General features: G+C 42.0%; 1 protein-coding gene across 1 annotated transcript in view; it reads left to right on the forward strand.

The window, feature by feature from the left end:
- ARFGEF2 (ARF guanine nucleotide exchange factor 2) overlaps positions 1-18020 on the forward strand; it is a 95714-nt gene extending 77694 nt beyond the window's left edge. The window contains exons 34-39 of the mRNA XM_080683130.1: positions 472-586; positions 5458-5588; positions 10225-10393; positions 11398-11536; positions 13784-13901; positions 14446-18020. Coding sequence (XP_080539256.1) covers positions 472-586; positions 5458-5588; positions 10225-10393; positions 11398-11536; positions 13784-13901; positions 14446-14622 — 849 coding nt within the window. The 3' untranslated portion in view covers positions 14623-18020. The remainder of the gene's footprint in view (positions 1-471; positions 587-5457; positions 5589-10224; positions 10394-11397; positions 11537-13783; positions 13902-14445) is intronic.
- Positions 18021-18909: the final 889 nt, after the last annotated feature.

Raw genomic sequence — 18909 nt, forward strand, 5'->3', positions numbered from 1 at the left:
TAGTTTTGGGTATATAGCATAGTGGTTAGACACTTATATAACTTACAAAGTAATCCCCCCAATAAATCTAATATCCCCATGACACTATACATAACTATTAAACTCTGTCTTCTTCTGTAGTCAATTTAAAAAGGAAAAAAGGCGAGCTGTTACAGTAGTTTACTTTTTAATTTGATCTCATTAAAATTTGGTCATGCTCATTGTTAAATCATATGTCGAGAAATGCCCTCTAAATTGGAATGAGAAAATAGGAAGTTTTAATGGAGGGAAGAAATCATTGAAATCCGTAATCTCTCCTGTGCAGCCTCTGAGAAGTATCACTTTAAGCATGCAGTGTAATTGTACTTCAAGCTGAGCAAGACACTTACATTTAAGTTGAGCCCCAGTGTTAAAACAGGCACCGCTCTGCCCAGCTGCTGAATTTCAGATGAAGAGAAGTGACCATTGTATTTCTCTCTGGTTTACTTTTAGGATGTGGATCTGGACCGCCAGTCGCTAAGCAGCATAGATAAAAATGCCTCTGAGAGAGGCCAGAGCCAGCTCTCTAACCCCACCGATGAGAGCTGGAAAGGGAGACCATACGCAAGTAAGGCCACTTTTTTATTTTTATTTTTTTTATTTTAAATAGGTAACACATTTACGTGGTTCAGATATTCAGAAGGGTAAACATGATAAGCCTTTCCACACTGTGCCTCAGTCTGCCAGTTCCTTCCTGTCTGGCCAGCAGTGCCACCCATTTCTTAGGTGCCTTTCCAGAGACATTTGTTCATATGCAAGAAGTGCATATCCATAACACACAAATACGTATGTACACATAGACAGACAGATAGATACAGATACATAGGTATATTATATGTACATATAGATACTGTATATACACATGTATCAATTCTCTCCTCTTGATGCAAATTGTAGAAGGCTATACATTATTATTTTTTCACTTAATATATCTTAGAACTCATTCAAAATCAGTACCTATATAGCTTTCACATTCTTTTACACTATTGTATATTATTCCAGGCTGTAGATGTTATTTGTGTAATTGGGTCCCTACTAAAAGACATGTGTATTATTCCCACTGTGTTTTTTTTTACAGTCAGTACTGCATGAATCACCTAGCGTGTATCATTTATGAATTTATGTTACCATATGGCCCAAATTCCTAGTCATTGGATTGCTGGGTTAACTAATAAGTGCATTTGCCATTTTGGCAGATAAGTCCAGATTGCTGCCCATTAAGGTTATACCTGTTTACATGATCTCTGGAAACACCTAGGTGATATTTGGTATATTTGGAGTCATTTTAATTTGCAGCTTTTTAATAATGAGTGAGACTGAGCCATTTTTTAATGTGTTTAAGAACCAGTTCTATTTTGTTCATAATCTTTGCTCATTTTGTATTGATTCTTACTCTTTTTCTTTATTGGCTTGGAGGAGCTCTTTGTGTGCTAAAGATCCCTTTTCTGGATATTAGCTTCAAATTACTTTTACCAATTTGTATCTTATGGTGTTGCTTCTGGTGTTTTTTGCTGTCTGTCATTTTTAAAAAAATAGGTATACCAGTTGCTATGAGCCAGGCACTGTACAGTGTGTTTCATGTGTGTGACCCTTATGCTAGTCCTCTGAGGTGGTAAAACTGCATTTGTGTGGTCTGGGACTCAGACCCATGGCATGACCTGCAATATGTAGTAGAGTTGTGATTCAGACACACTTTGGCTAACTGAGAAATCAGAACTGTTCTGATGTGAGTCTGCTCTTTTTAAAGTTATGTGCCCCATTGTGTTTCTTCCTAACATACCCACCCTCTTCTCAACATGCCAGACTGTAGGTGTTAGCATTGCCATTAACTTCTGAACAGCACAGCAGACAAAGCCATGTGTTCATTATCTTTTGAAAGCATTAAAACTAACCCCCCTTGAAATGCATTACAAAGGCACCATGCTGGAGACTGATGCACTGTTCCCAGTAACTGCAGCACAGCCAGTTTCTCCCGTGTCCCTGAGAGCATGAGCACTGTTGCCTCATCAACTCCAGGGAAAGGGCTGGCTTGTGGATGGGGAGCAAGTGCAGAACCACAGTCAGTGCAGCAAAACCTCTATACCCTGAGAGACTCCTGGGACTCAAGACCCTGCCATCCCTCCAAGGAGCAGTGTTGGTTCCTCCCAGACTCCCATCTCAGCCTCCCTTCTGGGCTTCAGCTCAGTGAGCAGAGCAGCAGGAGAATCTCTTACACTGCTTGTATTGTTTTCTTTCCTTGGTCAAAGATGCATAATTGAATTGGTGTACGTTACAACATTGCAACTCCACTATATTCCTCTTTAATTAAAGTGAATTCTGCACGGAGATCTTAAATAATTTCATAGCCACTTTCAAAATCTTGAAGATGACCCATCCTCCTTATTTGCTGTCACTAAACACTTCATTTAGTGTTTTCCATATTCTGATTCTATAACAATAAGTTGAATAGAAATCTATACTTTTACTGTAGTTAAGTCAGTTAACACCTATAAAGTGCCTGACATAGGCTGCCCCTGAGCCCAGGAATTTAGAAGAAAAGATGGCTGCAACACTAGTCAGAGTCTAGTCAATAGGCAAAAACCCCACCAGTAATTTGGACAGGGAAAATTCAACATAAAGAATTATTAACTGAAGAAACCAAGATGGTGGCATAGGTAAACACCTAAACTGCTGCCTCACACAACAATATCAAAACTACAACTAAAAGACAAAACGGACACCATCCAGAACCACAGGAAAGCTGGCTGAGTGGAAATTCTACAACCAGAAGAAAAGAGGAAAGCACATTGAGACTCAGAGGAGCTGCATAAGGCTGAGGTACGGAGACTCGCATGCGGAGAGGACAGGCGGCTGTGTGCACGGGGTGGCTGAGTGCATGGCTGGCTTTCTAAAGCGGGAGGGAGAAGGAAGCTCCCAACTGCACTGAACTTCAGTCCCGGGCGAGACGCTGGGAAACCAGACTTATTCGGGGGGAATCTGGACTGTCAGGAAAAGAGAAAGCGCCCTGAGACTCGGGAGCTGCAGAAGGCAGAGGTCTGGAGGCGCGCGCACGCAGAGAGGACTGACTGCTGAATACACGGGAGTCTGAGGGCGCGACTGGCTTTCTAAAGCAGGAGGGAGACAGAAACTCCAGACTGCGCTGAACTCCAGTTCCGGGCAAGTTTCTGGGAACCCCAACTCATTCAGGGAGAAACTGGACTATCTGTTAGCGTGCGAAACTCGATGGCGGCTTTCTCTCAGAAGTGCTTGCAGCGATTACCGAGGGACACTGAGACCCAGGGGCCTCATAGGGCAGGGCTGACGGGAAACCAGGGCTGTCTGCTCCGCCCTGAAACTCCGCCCCTTCCAAGCTGAGCACAGAGGCTTTTGCAATTTTGCAAGTCTTGTCTCATAAGAGTGTCTCCAGCACAGAAGTTCTCCCAGCGTAGACACAGCTGATCCTCACAGCCAATTGGCCTGGAGGTCAGTTCCTCCCAGTGATACCAACAACAGTCAAGACTTAACTACAACAAGGCTGTGCACACAGCCCACATAGGGGTGCACCAAGAGTGTCCACCTCAGATTAACTGGGGAGGCTGAGCCACTGTGCCCTAGAGGACACCTACCACACAAAGCTACTCTACCAACTCAGGGAAGCAGCGAAAATGTGGAGACAAAGAAACAGATCACAAATGAAAGAAATGGAGGAAAACAAATGACTGGATATAGAGTTCAAAACCATGGTTATAAGGTTTTTCAAGAATTTCCTAGAAAAGGCTGATAAATTTAGCAAGACCCTCAAGGATATGAAAAAGGACCAACTAGAAATTAAACATACACTGACTGAAATAAAAAATATTATACAGAGACCTAACAGCGGACTAGAGGACCGCAAGAATCAAGTCAAAGAGTTGAAATACAAAGAAGCAAAAAACACTCAGCTGAAAAAGAAAAAAGAATCCAAAAATTTGAAGATAGTGTAAGGAGCCTCTGGGACAACCTCAAGCGTACCAACATCCGAATTATGGGGGTGCCAGAAGAAGAGAGAGAGCAAGATACTGAAAACCTATTTGAAGAAATAATGACAGAAAACTTCCCCCACCTGGTGAAAGAAGTAGACTTACAAGTCCAGGAAGCGCACAGAACCCCAAACAAAAGGAATCAACAGAGGACCACACCAAGACACATCATCATTAAAATGCCAAGAGCAAAAGACAAAGAGAGAATATTAAAAGCAGCAAAAGAAAAACAGTTAATTACCTACAAGGGAGCACCCATACGATTGTCAGCTGATTTCTCAACAGAAACTATGTAGGCCAGATGGGAGTGGCAAGAAATTTTCAAAGTGATGAATAGCAAGAACCTACAACCAAGATTACTCTACCCAGCAAAGCTATCATTCAGAATTGAAGGTCAGATAAAGAGCTTCACAGATAAGAAAAAGCTAAAGGAGTTCATCACCGCCAAACCAGTATTATATGAAATACTGAAAGGTATTCTTTAAGAAGAGGAAGAAGAAGAAAAAGGTAAAGATAAAAATTATGAACAAATACATTGACTATCAACAAGTGAATCTAAAAATCAAGTGAATTAAAAATCTGAGGAACAGAATAAACTGGTGAATATAATAGAATCAAGGGCATAGAAAGGGAGTGGACTGACAATTCTCGGGGAAAAGGGATGTGGGGGGTGCAGGAAGAGACTGGACAAGAAGCGTACACCTATGGATGAGGACAGTGCGGAGGAGGTAAGGGCAGAGAGGGTAGGATGGGAACCAGGTGGAGGGGAGCTATTGGGGGGACAAAGAGGAACAATTGTAATAATCTGAACAATAAAGATTTATTAAATTTAAAAAAAAGAATTATTAACTAGTCAAAGATAGATAACCACCAGAAGGGGTGCACGACTCTTGAGGGATTCAGAAGTAGGAAATGCAGAAAGCAGTCCTGCCTCCAGGGCAGACAGAAAGTGATCCAGAACTAAGAACTTAAATGAGCCCCACCCCTCAAGACCCAGATACTACCTCTTTGGAGAGTCTGGCCTCCTGTGTCTAGGGCACAGTCCTGAGCTGCTCTGTAAGATGGCCCACCCGGTGACTGGAGGATACTGGACTTTCATAGCTGACTCCTCTCCTTCTTCAAGTCTTGGTCTTTGGTCAGATACTACATTTTCAGAGAGGCCTTTCCTGACCACATTGCTTAAATTTTCAAACCAATCCTGCACCATCCTTACCTTATCCCCACCCCTACATATGTCTTCATTGTTTGACATACTCTATCATACACTTAAATACCTTGTTTGTTGTCTGTGTCTGCCATGGGAGCAGGGATTTTTATCTTGCTTATTCATTGTTAGGCCACAGCATCAAGAACTGTGCCTGGCACATAGTAGGAGCTCAGTGAATATTTATCCAATACTGGCTGAGTCATTATTAGGGTTAATCTTTATCATCTAATGTAGATCAGAAACTGTTTGCCAGCCTCCTCATCAAGTGCGTGGTCCAGTTGGAACTGATACAGGCCATTGACAACATCGTGTTCTACCCGGCAACGAGCAAAAAAGAAGATGCAGAGCACATGGTTGCTGCCCAGGTAATGAAAGCAGGCCTCAAGAAGGGCATCCTTGCCCCTGGGGAAGTTGTGCAGGTTCAGTGGTGTGCTGGAACCAGCTGGTACTGGTTTGCAAGGGCCCATCATGCTCGTCTTTTCCCAACCCCATGTTCAACATCATATTGGCCCTAGCCGGTTTGGCTCAGTGGATAGAGCATCAGCCTATAGATTGAAGGGTCTTGGGTTCAATTCTGGTCAAGGTCACATGCCTGGGTTGTGGGCTCGCTCCCCAGTTGGGGACTTGCAGGAGGCAGCCAATCAGTGATTCTCTCTCATCACTGATGTTTCTATCTCTCCCTCTCCCTTCCTCTCTGAAATCAATAATAATATATTTTTTAAAAATAATGGTAGCTTCAAATTGGCTGTGATGGAAGTATTTACACCACAGAAATCAGCAAATACTAAACATCAGGGCTTCTTTTTCTTTTTATTCCCCAGAGAGCCAATTTATCAGCATACCACTGCTCAGATGCCATCCCCACCTTGAATGTTATTAATCACAGGACTACTTATCATAATTGGTATATAATTTAACCACAAATAACTGACGGAAACATATGTGGATAATAATACCAGTTTTTCCTTGAGAAAGTTCACGTTTTGTTTTACATATACAATCTTCTATGCACACCAGTATTCTTGGAAATAGAGAATTGAGTGTCCAAAATATGGACAGTAACCTTATACCATGGGTTTCAAACTTAAGTGCCTCAGGGGCTAGCAGATCCTGTGAGTGCTTGCAGCAGGCTGGGTGAGACTGACGGAGAGCTCCAGGCCAGTTGGAGCTGAAGTCACGCCCAGCTCCAGTGGTGCTGCTGTAGGGGAGGCAAGTCTTGACGGTCTTCCAATTTTCAGGAGAAACCAGAATCAAGATAGTTTCATATGGGAAATCACCTAATTAAGTACTATAATTACTGATGAACAAAACATCTGTGATTCAAAGGCTGTTGTTTTTTTTAAGTGTACAATTTAGTGGTTTTAGTATATTCACAAAGTTGTACAAATATCACCATGGTCTAGTTCCAGAATATTTTTTGTCACTGCCAAAGGGAATGCCCTAACCATTAGCAGTCACTTTCCATTCCCTTCTGGCTCCAGCCCTTGGTAACCACTAATCAAATCTACTTCTGTCTCTGTGGATTTGCCTAACCTGGTTGTTTCATATTAATGGAATCATAATATGTGAGCTTTGGTGTCTGGCTTCTTTCACTTAGCATAATATTTTCTAGGTTCATTCATGTTGCAGCTGGTATCAGTACTTTATTATTATTAAATATGACTGAGTAGCCCTGGCTGGTTTGGCTCAGTGGATAGAGCATTGGCCTGTGGACTGAAGGGTCCCGGGTTCAATTCCAGTCAGGGGCACATGCCTGGGTTGCGGGCTCAGTCCCCAGTGGGGGGCATGCAGGGGGCAGCCGATCAATGATTCTCTCTCATCAGTGATATTTCTATCTCTCCCTTCCTCTCTGAAATTAATAAAAATGTATTTAATATATATATATATATAACTGAAAAATACTCCATTGTACACCACATTTTGTTTGCCCATTCATCAGTTGATGGACATTTGGGCTATTTCCATTGTCTGGCTATTAAGAATAATTCTGCTATGAGCATTTGTGTATAATTTTTCATGTGGATGTATGTCTTTAATTCTCCTGAATATATATCTAGAAGTGGAATTGCTGGGTCATATGGTAACTCTAAGTTTAACTTTTTGAGGAATGACAGACTGTTTCCAAAGCAGCTGCACTGTTTTACATTCCCACCAGCAGTGTACGAAGGTTTCAGTTTTTTCACATCCTCACCAATGGTGGTTACTGTCTTTTAAAAAATTTATTATGGTCCATCCCAGTGGGTGTGAAGTGGTATCATTGTGACTTTGCTTTTCATTTCCTTAATGACTGATGATATTGAGCATTATATCTTTGGGAAAAGGTCTATTCAGATCCTTTGCCCACTTTTTTTTTTTAATATATTTTATTGATATTTTACAGAGAGGAAGGGAGAGGGATAGAGAGCTAGAAACATCAATGAGAGAGAAACAATGATCAGCTGCCTTCTGCACACCTCCCACTGGGGATGTGCCCGCAACCAAGGTACATGCCCTTGACCGGAATCGAACCTGGGACTCTTCAGTCCGCAGGCCGATGCTCTATCCACTGAGCCAAACCGGTTTCGGCTCCTTTGCCCACTTTTAAATAGGGTTATCTTTTTATTACTGAATTGTAAGAACTGTTATATATTCTGGATACTAGGCCCTTATCAGACATATATTTGCAAGTATTTTCTCCTTTATAAAGTCTAATTCAAGGTCACAAAGATTTAGGCCTATGTTTTCCCTTAAAGAGTTTTATTATTTTATTTAGGTCTTTGATCCAGTTTTGAGTTAATTTTTTTTTATGATGGGAGATGGGGGGGGGGGTATGTTTATTCTTTTGCACATAGATATCCAGTTGTCCTAGCACCATCCAAATATATAAAACTCTAAGTGACTGGTCAACCACTCAACCGTTTGACCAGTCGCTATGACGCGCACTGACCACAAGGGGGCAGACGCTCAACGCAGGAGCTGCCCCCTGGTGGCCAGTGTGCTCCCACAGTGGGAGCGCCGTTCAGCTCACTGACGGTACCAGATGCCTGGCTCACGGCTGGCAAGCACAGCTGTGGCAGTGCCTGTCTCACCTCCAGGTAAGCGCTGCCTAGCAGCAGCGGAGGCAGGCACCACAGGGCTGGGATAAGCGGGAGCAGCGCCCGGCCCAGGCTCAGGCTCCCCGCAGCCGCCTGCCACTTCGCACACTACTACATCCCCCGAGGAGTCCCGGATTGTGAGAGGGCACAGGCCAGGCTGAGGGATCCCACCAGTGCACAAATTCATGCACCGGTCCTCTTGTTTGTTATAAAGACTGTTTTCCCCCAATGAATTATTCTGATACCCATTTTGGAAATTACTTGGCCATAAATATAAGAATTTATATTTATACTAGAGGCCCATGCATGGATTTGTGCACATTGAAAGGAAATTAATTAGAAGGTGGCCGGCAGGGCAGGACTGGGCAAGATGGGCCAGACACACCCTGGACCCAACCTCCTGCAGTCCCTTCCTGGCCGGCAGCACCTGGGGCAGCACCAGGGCTCGAAGGGCATCTGCAGCATGAACGGGGCCCCTCCAGCAGATGGAGTCCCTCGGCCTGGCCTGCGGGGATCAGGCCAAAACCGGCAGTCGGACATTCCCCAAGGGGTCCCAGAGTGCGAGAGGGCACTCTGCAAAGTTGCTGTCGCTCAGCAGCTTCTGCGTTAAGTGTCTGCCTCCTGGTGGTCAGTGTACATCGTAGCTACGGTTGGAGCATCTGCCCTCTGATGGTCAATGTGCGTCATAGCTGACGGTCGGACAGTCGCTTAGGCTTTTATATATATATATACTAGAGGCCCGATGCATGAAATTTGTGCAAGGGGCTCAGTCTTTGCAGCTGTGGCAGTGGCTTCGTCCGGCATGTCATTCAGCTGTCCAGTCTAATTAGCATATTATGCTTTTATTATTATAGATAGATTCATAAGGACTCTCAGTTCTGTTACATGGATCTTTATGTCTACCTTTATGCCAATTACCACAGTCTTGATTACTGCTGCTTTTTATTGAGCTTTGAAATTGGAAAATATGAGTCTTCAAACTTTGTGCTTTATATATATATATATATATATATGAGTTTATTTGAGCCAAACTGATGACATTGCCAGGAAGCAAGCTCCCCAATGTTCTTCTTTTTTCAAGATATTTTGGCTATTCTGTGTCACTTGCATTTCATATGAATTTTAAGACAGCTTGTCAATTTCTACAAATAAGTCGCTGTGATTTTGATAAGACGTTGACTCTATAGATCAATTTGGAGAGTATTGCAAACTCTGCCCCTTTTGTCCTCTTGGAACCTCTGCCTTATGAGGAGGATGGGGTCCATTCCAAGAAGGCTCAAGGGATATAAAATCCCTGATTACATCTCACATCTCAGGCATCGTGTTCAATAAAAGTTTCTAGCATTTCACAAGTGTTTTTATGTGTTGTTTTCTTCACATTGGAAAACACAGTTGTTGAACTTAACCCTTTGTTCACTATAAGCGTCTATAGACACGGGGGTTTCCGTTTTGGATGCGTGGCAGTTAAATGGTTAAGTTCATTGATCACCTGATGAAGCTAAAGATTCCAGTTAGGCTTTGCTTAATAATTTCTGTCTTTCAGGGAGTATATTTTGAGACTTACACTTTCTGTCACATATACTACAGTTTGATTTTGCCATTTTCCAATTTCTTTATAAAATAAAAAGAGAACGATGCACTCCTGTAGTGAAATAATTGGAGAAATATACAGTGTTCATGCCATAAAGGCAATACTGACCAAACTTAACATTGGCCAGCAAAGCCCACCACTGTGCCAGAGCTCAGAATATTCTCTCACCAGACAGTGAGCAGAGTCTACAGGGGAAGTAGTTCAGGGTGTTGAGAAATGCAATCTGTCTTACACAGAGGATAGGACTTTTGGAGAGTATAACTCCCTATACCAGATATTACCATGTTCAAAACCATTTCATCTTCCTTACCTAGCTCTCTATCCTCCCCTCTCTAGCAAGACACGCTGGATGCAGACATCCATATAGAGACGGAGGATCAGGGCATGTATAAGTGCATGTCTTCCCAGCACCTCTTCAAGCTGTTGGACTGCTTGCAGGAGTCCCATTCATTCTCAAAAGCCTTCAACTCCAATTACGAGCAGCGAACTGTCCTATGGCGAGCAGGTAAGGACACACAGCTGATAGGACAGGCGGCCACAGTGGTCATCACCCTAAAACCTTAAAGCCTTTGGGAGATTCCTGATACTGTACACATAGCTGGAATAACTTACCAACTGTTTCCATGCTTGAGGGAGAAAGAAAGGAATTGCTGCATAGATTTTATCGCAGTACCAGAAATATTGCCTGGCTTGTGAGAGATTCTCAGTAAGTTTTTGATGGAAAAACAAGTTGAAAGAGAATTGAATTGATGTAGTAAATAAAAAAATTTTACATTAGATTAAAATTATGTGGTTATATGATGATACAATAAGTGTAGTAGTCTAGGAGAAACAAAGTATTCATACATTTTCTGAAGCTTTTAGGGGTCCATTCTCTTCCTCACCTCCAAAAATACGTACATAAATCCTGGGGTGATGGTGGGAGGCTCATTTTTTTAATTTTGCACAATAGTGATACTTTATATAATTTTTGTATTACCGTTACTTAAATCCCCAAATGCCTATTTTAACTCACAATTTTTAAATCTCATTTTCCTCTATGACTTTAAAATATCTAGATGTGTTGTCTTTGCCTGTATTAAGGTCTTGCCTCTGAGAGTGGGTTCCACATCTCTGTGGTTGATTGGTACTGCTTTGTTTAAGAAAATGTGTTCTTAACCGTGCTTTGTGGGAGAAACATTTTTGCAATGTGCTAGAATCTTGAGAAGCTGAAACAAATGGCTTCACCAGCCAGTGAGCAGAGTCTAAGGGAGGAGAGAGCAGGCAGTGAGAACGAAGTGTGTCTTACACAGAGCACAGGTGAGCTGTCCAGACTGCCTTTGCCTGGTATCACAATTGAGTCATATTAAGAATGCAAGCTGCCACCCTCTCTACAATCGATAAAAACATTAAAAAGAAAAAAAGAATGTGAGCTGTTTGGGTACTTCTTACTAGATTAGATTAGATTCCCAGATGATTTTCAGCAGTAACCTAGAATGTGCACAATTTCAGTGACTATCTGATCTCTAGGTTTTAAAGGCAAGTCTAAACCCAACCTTCTAAAACAAGAAACCAGCAGCCTGGCCTGTTGTCTGAGGATCCTGTTTCGAATGTATGTCGATGAGAACCGCAGGGATTCCTGGGGAGAAATACAGCAGCGACTCTTAAAGTAAGAAAATTGGTTTCTGATTAAATTTCTTATCTGTGATACACAAAATGCACCACCACAATACCATAAATTGGGAAGAGTAGGAGAGAAGCACCTATACGCAGATGTCCTTTCAAAGTGTTTTCCTTTGTGTTTTTCCTTCTCTTTGGTGACTTTTCATTTTCACTTTCCTTAATGCCCTGAAGATGGCAGGGCCGAATTTCTTTAATTTGTCATTTTCTCAGGGTACAGAAACAGGGGCAGTGAAAAGTACCCTGCACTCAGTCAGCAGGGCTGGAGTGAAGTCCTTGCTAGGTTCTCCTTCGAGCACTGTCAGCCCTAACATCCTATCATTTCTTCTTTCCAAGAGGAATGTATTAGAATCATACGAATGCCACAATGCACTTACTTTGACTATGGGGAGACAGTGGGACGCCATTGAGAGCTCCCCAGACAGAAAAAGTAGATTTTTGCCACCCAGCTTCTTGGGCAACTGTGAGCAAGATGCTATGTCAGAGCCTCCATTTACACCTTTTTTCTTTTTAATATATTTTTATTGATTTCAGAAAGGAAGGGAGAGGGCGAGAGATATAGAAAAAAATCAGTGATGAGAGAGAATCATTGATTAGCTGCCTCCTGCACACACTCTACTGGGGATTGAGCCTGCAACCCAGCCATGTGCCCTGACCATGAATCAAACCGTGACCTCCCAGTTCATAGGTCATCACTCAACTGCTGAGCCGTGCAGGCCTGGCTCCATTTACTCCTTTAAAATGTAAACCAGCAGTGCGGGCACATCCCCAGTGGGGAGTGTGCAGGAGACAGCTGAATCGATGTTTCTCTCTCATCGATGTTTCTGACTCTCTATCCCTCTCCCTTCCTCTCTGTAAAAATCAATAAAATATATTTTAAAAAATAAATAAATAAAATAAAATGTAAACCAGCAGTACGCACTGCTGCCCCCGTGCATCCATGTGAGAAGACTCGCTCTCAGCACTCCCGGTCAGGCTGTACTGACAGGCCCTTTCTGGAAATCAGGTGTCGTTATAAATCAGGAACCTAAAGAAGTTCACTCCTTTGCATCAGTAATCCACTGTGACAGGATCTACTTAAGAAAATTCTAAAATATAGAAATGAGTATTCCCACACGTAATATTAATTGTTGGCTTACTTATAAAAAGAAAACATTTAAAACAGCTCAACTGTGAAATTAAATTACAGTATAATCCAGCCGTGGGCAAACTACGGCCCACGGGCCGGATCCGGCCCGTTTGGCTGTTCTAACTGGCTCGCGGAGCCGAAAGAGCGGAGGGTTCTCTTGCTCTCCCCTCCGCTTCTTTACTTTGAATTTATATTAGTTCACACAAACATTCCATCCATGCTTTTGTTCCAGCCCTCTGGTCCAGTTTAAGAACCCATTGTGGCCCTCGAGTCAAAAAGTTTGCTCACCCCTGGTATAATCTATAATAGAATACTAATATGCAGCCATTAAAAATAAAGTTGTTAAAAAATATTTTCCCTGATGTGGAAATCAGTAAGTTTCACCCAAAAAAAGCAGATGTAAAACTATGTTGTATACTTAGGATTTTCAGCAGTGTTTTGGTTTTTTTTTAATCATAAACAAAAAAGTTGGAAGGAAATACTATGCCAAAATATTGTCATGTGTCCCTCAGGACAGTAGAATTATGGATATTTTCCTCCTTTTTACTTTTATGCACTTTTCAGCTTCTTACAATGAGAGTATATAACTAACAAGTCATAAACTGATAAAAGGATTAAAGGGCACACCAGTTGATAAGAAATTTAATCAGAAATTTAATCATTTCAACTTAAACCCAACAGATTTACCTACATAGTTGTGTAAAGTTTCTCTAAAGAAGATACATAAATGTTTTTAGCATAACATGTTTTAAGTATTAGCAATCGTATGTGATCTGAGAAGAGAAAGGCAGGTTATAATTAACTGTGGATAATAAGCTTTCATGCTTTTTGCACTGCAAACACTGATTGAGCCCCAGCTATGTGCCAGGTCTGAGCTTAGCTAACATTTAACATACGTAGTCCATTTAATCTTCACAACAGCCCTTGAGTGTGGTATAGTTATTTATACCCATTTTACAGCTGAGGAAACTGAGGCTCAGATTTGCTCAAGATGGCACAGCCAGAGCAGGTGCGTGGTAAATACTCATTGTGAGAATAAGGCATTCTCCACTCAGTAGAACGTGAGCTGTTCATCTCTCGTTCCGTGTGCCCTTCTGATTCTTCCAGTGTGTGCAGTGAGGCTCTCGCCTACTTCATCACCGTGAACTCTGAAAGCCATCGGGAGGCCTGGACAAGTCTCCTGCTGTTACTCCTAACAAAAACCCTCAAAATAAACGATGAAAAGGTATAAGCAAATAAACTGTCTCCACTAGACATAGGTTTGGGTGGGTTTTTACTCAGAGTGCGAGGTAACTATCTTCTCAACTCTTCCAGGGATGGTTGCATAGCTAGTAGCATGTACATGATGGGGGAGGTTGGTTCATTACAGACGATGGAAGCCTTAGGTAATTGGGTTTTCTCTCACAGAGCCCAGCTGGGAAGGGCTGACGTTGAAGCCATAGCAACATGCAGGCTATTCAGCGCTGTGCTGGTCTTCAGTGAGGCTGTGTTGGAAGAGATTGAGATTGGACAGCACTGGTCTAGCACTGGGAACTTGTTTTACTAAAACTGAAGTTGCCTTTTGTAGCAAGGCTATCCCTAAATTTGTGATTGGAGTTAAATATAATGAAAAGAAGTTTTAATTGGCAAATTTTTTGCACCAACTTTCTAATAGCAAAAAGCACCAATATTGCAAGAAGTTCCAGAGTGAGGTGAACACTTTTGTACCACGAGTGCCAAAACGTAGTTCTGTGTCTAATGTACTCTCTCTCCTTCTCTCCCACCTCAAGTTTAAAGCACATGCTTCCAAGTACTACCCCTACTTGTGTGAGATCATGCAGTTTGACCTGATCCCTGAGCTCCGGGCGGTTCTGCGCAAGTTCTTCCTGCGCATAGGTGTGGTGTATCAGATATGGATCCCCGAAGAGCCAGCACAGGCAGCAGGCAGCCTGTCACCAGCGTGGTAGCCCCGGCCCTGCTGCCGCAGAACACTCGCCACGCACTTCTGCTGCTGGCACTTCTCCTGAAGGGGCAGATCCTAGAAACAAGGAGTCGGCATCTTGGAGCTCAGGATGGTCTGGATAAAGCTGCCCTCTGCGCTGGTCCCTCAGCGTCCCTGAATAGGGCGTGTGGTGTTGTATTAAACTGTTGCAGACCCAGTTAGCACAGCAGGTGGGGATTCTCTCATCTCCGTCATTCCATTCCACTGACTGAACTGCCGGTCAGACCTGTCGCTGCACATGCTGTCCTCTCTAGGGACGTCCCATGATTGACTGCAACCATTTTGTCAGAGGAAGTCGCTCTCCTTTAAAATACTGGACATAGCTGTATCGGTTCGTGACTATTAGAGTCTGTTAATAAAATTTCTTGTAACGGCCGAGTGCCACCTAATATGCTGGGTTTTGTTGTTGTTTGAGTGTGTTAGACAAGTTCGAATGTTTGTCAGTTGTGAGTCAGCTTCAATAGATTAGTTTGGGGAGATGTAGGGGACAAAAGGAGGGTGTTTCCCTGTTTTGTTTATGTCTGAGTGATTTTTAAAGTATTTTACAAAAACATTATTAAAGATTTGATTGAAGGCAGAGTTTAGTGATTAAGTTAGAAGAGCGTGCAAGGTTAAAGAAAAGTAGTGCCTCCTGGCTCTGCCTGTCTTAGTAACTTGGGGAGAAAAAGTCTATAGGAAAAGAAAAAATTTAATGAAGATGATTAGCCTTCCTTGAAGTAAGTACTTGTGGTGGATGGGTATCAAATTAAATTTCCAGGATACATTGTCCATCTCACACATTGAAATCTAATATATGAAGTAGTAATTTAAGAGTTAGTTTATATTTGAGTAAACCTTTTATTTTTACCTCAGAATAGTGAGTGTACCAATTGTTAGTGTCCCTGCTCTGCACAGTCCCCAGTGAAAGGTCCTCCAGAGAGGGCAGTGGCTGTGGGGGAGACGGTTGCTCTGAACCTCCTCAGCCCGTGTGCGGGTCAGCCAGAGCAGACCTGTGCTGTTGCGGGGCCAGCACAGCTGGTCTGTGACCTTTGCAGGAGGCAACATGTGCCCAGTGCTTCTGCTAATTTGAGCCCAGGAACTGAATTCTTTGGAAGGTTCAATTCTGAGGCCCTTTCTATGTTAATGATGGTGCAATATTCTTAGCTGCAGTAGAACTGGATTCTGATGCACCTTATGTAAAAGCGGGCAGTGTACCGGTCGGCCCAAAGCCTGCGAGCAGTATATTTGGAAGTTCACTTTATTCGGAGTCCGTGAGAAAGAGCACACTCGCCTCATGCTTTGCCCTCTCGCCCACTGCTCCCCTAGAGCAGCACTCAGCATTAGAAAAAGTGTTACGCAGAGTTCTTAAAGCACTCAGACTTCTACCTACGCCCTTTAGTCCTGTAAATTGGGTTGTATCGATGTCAACTCTGGTGCCTTAGAAGTTAGTAAGTTGGGAACCTATCTATAAAATCAGATTTTTTTTCTTGATAGAGAAGGATTTCTGGTGCTTTTGTTTATTGAGAAACCCATTTCTTAAATGTTTTTCTTTTTAACAGCCTTGAGAAATGTTTGGTTTGGGCCAGCAGTACTCTGTCTACTTTTTTCTTTCCCCAAAAGTGTTTTCATTTCTTTACCAAAGAAAAAAAGCAGGTTTATGTTTTTACGTTATTTACACACATTTACGAGGAGCTATATAACAGGAAGGGACACGGGAGAGCATATTGGACTGGCTTGTCTTGAATCCGTTACATCTTGGCACTGAACGTGGGAGCTCCGTTCTTAGACTGACTGACTCCTGGTACTATGGTCTGTCACAGCCCCAACAAGTCTGTCATCTCCATCGACATTTGTACTAAAGGCATAAATGGGGAACATGCATGTTCATTACGTTTTCGGTACAGCTGCATCCCTGATTGAGATTTTTCCTTTCCTTCTGAGATTGTCATATGACATTTGCTTCATCGACAGTGACTGCAAGACTTTTCCAGTATATTCCTGCCTTCTCTTTAATTTTTGCCTCCTTTTGCAGAGTAAGAAATGTGTAGTACATTTTGTTACATGCTGAAACTTCAGGCTTCCATTTCTTTTTAACTTTGTCTTTTAAACAATTCCATTTTCTAAATGAGGCATTTGAATTGTACCAGCATGGACTTTTAAAAACTGGACGTAAAACCATTAAGGGTAATTTTTCTTGTCTTCAGACCGTGACCTACAGAGGAAATCCGTTACCTCCAGTAATAAGCCATTCAGCCTAAATTCCACTTCTGTCTCGTGGTGAACGTGGCTGGTGCCACTCAAACACTAGTGAGAAGGGTGTGTGGGCTCACCGCGCCGGGCCAGGACACCATGTACTAATGAAGCCAAGGAGAAGAGGGAAGCATTTCCAAGGCCTTATTTCTTTCCCAGAATGCTTTACGTGTTGATTGTATGTGCTGGGTCTCCAGAGAAGTTTTTGTTACAATACTGCTGCTTTGAGCAATTTTGTTCTTCTTCATTGTCCTTTATAGAAATCACCAGCTTTGGTATCTTAACAACAAACAGATGGGAAATTTCACTTCAAATATGTATCTTTAGAATCAAACACACTTTTTCCCTGGTACTCCTCACATACAACCAAAGAATATACATCATGGAAATTGTATAATAATATCTGGAAACAAACATTTTCCTCTGACCGGTGACTTTTGTACAAAACACAAAAAGAAAAAAACTCTTTTGTGGTTCTTTTGTGATTATGGCTATACATTTAGTAGTCTTTAATAGTTATTAAAGGAACCTGTTGACAAAAGAATGACCATCTCATTCAGATGTTTGTTGTTAGGATGCAACTGGTATTGGTTTAAACAGAAGCTGGATTTTCAATACTGCATTTTTTGAATTCTGTTTCTATATTTGTGTTAAGGTAAACATAGCTTGGACACACATGAAATCTTGGAGTTTTGCTATCGGCAGCTTTGTAGTTTGGGAAACAAAGAAACCAAAGCTGAGTATTTAAAAGAATGAATATATCTGGAAATCCTTGCTGTCATAAAAAGATACTCATCAAAGGTGTCGTTTTTCTCAGTGTTCTAATTTTTTAAAAAATTTTATCTCATATCAAATATTTATTTACGTGCAAAATACATGTTTTACCTTCTTACAATGCCTAAACGTTAATAGCTACTTTTGTTTAATCTATACACGATGATTAAGTGCATTTAATATTGGTAATTTAATGAAAAGCATTCCTTGCCCAATGGATGTATACATTTTTGAAAGAATAAGCAGAATTATATAATATGAAATGCTATGTAAAGTTTTCTATGTAAAAATATTATGTATAATACTGTTAAAATATCCCATGCTTTAATCAGGTGGTAAATCAATAAAGTTTTAAAAAGTAAAGCTGGTTTTCATGGAGTAATTCATATGTATATCAAGCCATAGTTTGGGGTTAGTTTGTTCTTATGGTAGCTATAGCTTGTAGTTTAATAATGGGAGAATATTTTTAATATGTTTTTATTGACTTTTTAGAGAAGAAGGGGAGGGATAGATAGAAACATTAATGAGAGCGAAACATCGATCGGCTGCTTCTGCACACTCCCTACTGGTGATGGAGCCCGCAAACCCGGCATGTGCCCTGACTGGGAATCAAACTGGTGACCTCTTGGTTCCTGGGTTGATGCTCAGCCACTGAGCCACACCAGTCAAACAATGGGAGAATATTAATTACGGGTTTGGAGTTTTTTTTCAAGTACGGTTCCCCTTTTCTCCCACCCCCCACCCAGTAAAAGGGGGGGAAATCCAGTCATGAGACAATTCTTATTTATCTCTTGAACCCACTGTCACTCATTAATTAGTTTGATTAGTGTATTCGTTCCCAAGAAAAGACAGATATCCCCTCTTGCTGGCATTGAGGGCAAGCTTGCAGAGGGAGACTGGCAGGGTAGCCAGCTGGTCAGAGTGGGAAGCAATTCTAAGGTTCACCCAGGATGCCCACATATGAAGACAGTAAGCTCGAGGCCTGGCTTCACTGCCTCTGAATACAAAATCCATTCTTTCTGAAATACTCTAAAGTTGTAAATCATTATTGTACTTAAAATGCTCCACTAACACGTCATCCTTATTAACTCGCTGGAGTTAGCTTCTCTCCGTGGCACTACGTTTCAGGAGCTCCCGGTGAAGGCTTACAGAAGGACAGCTCTCTCTGGAAAAGGCTTCTAAAGAGCATCTCGCCAGAGCAGGTAGAGCCTGGACTTTATTTTATCTAGAGCAGTGGTTTCCAGTTCTG

The sequence above is a fragment of the Plecotus auritus genome (assembly GCF_963455305.1).
Source record: "Plecotus auritus genome assembly, chromosome: 8".
In the NCBI taxonomy this organism is placed as follows: Eukaryota; Metazoa; Chordata; class Mammalia; order Chiroptera; family Vespertilionidae; genus Plecotus; species Plecotus auritus.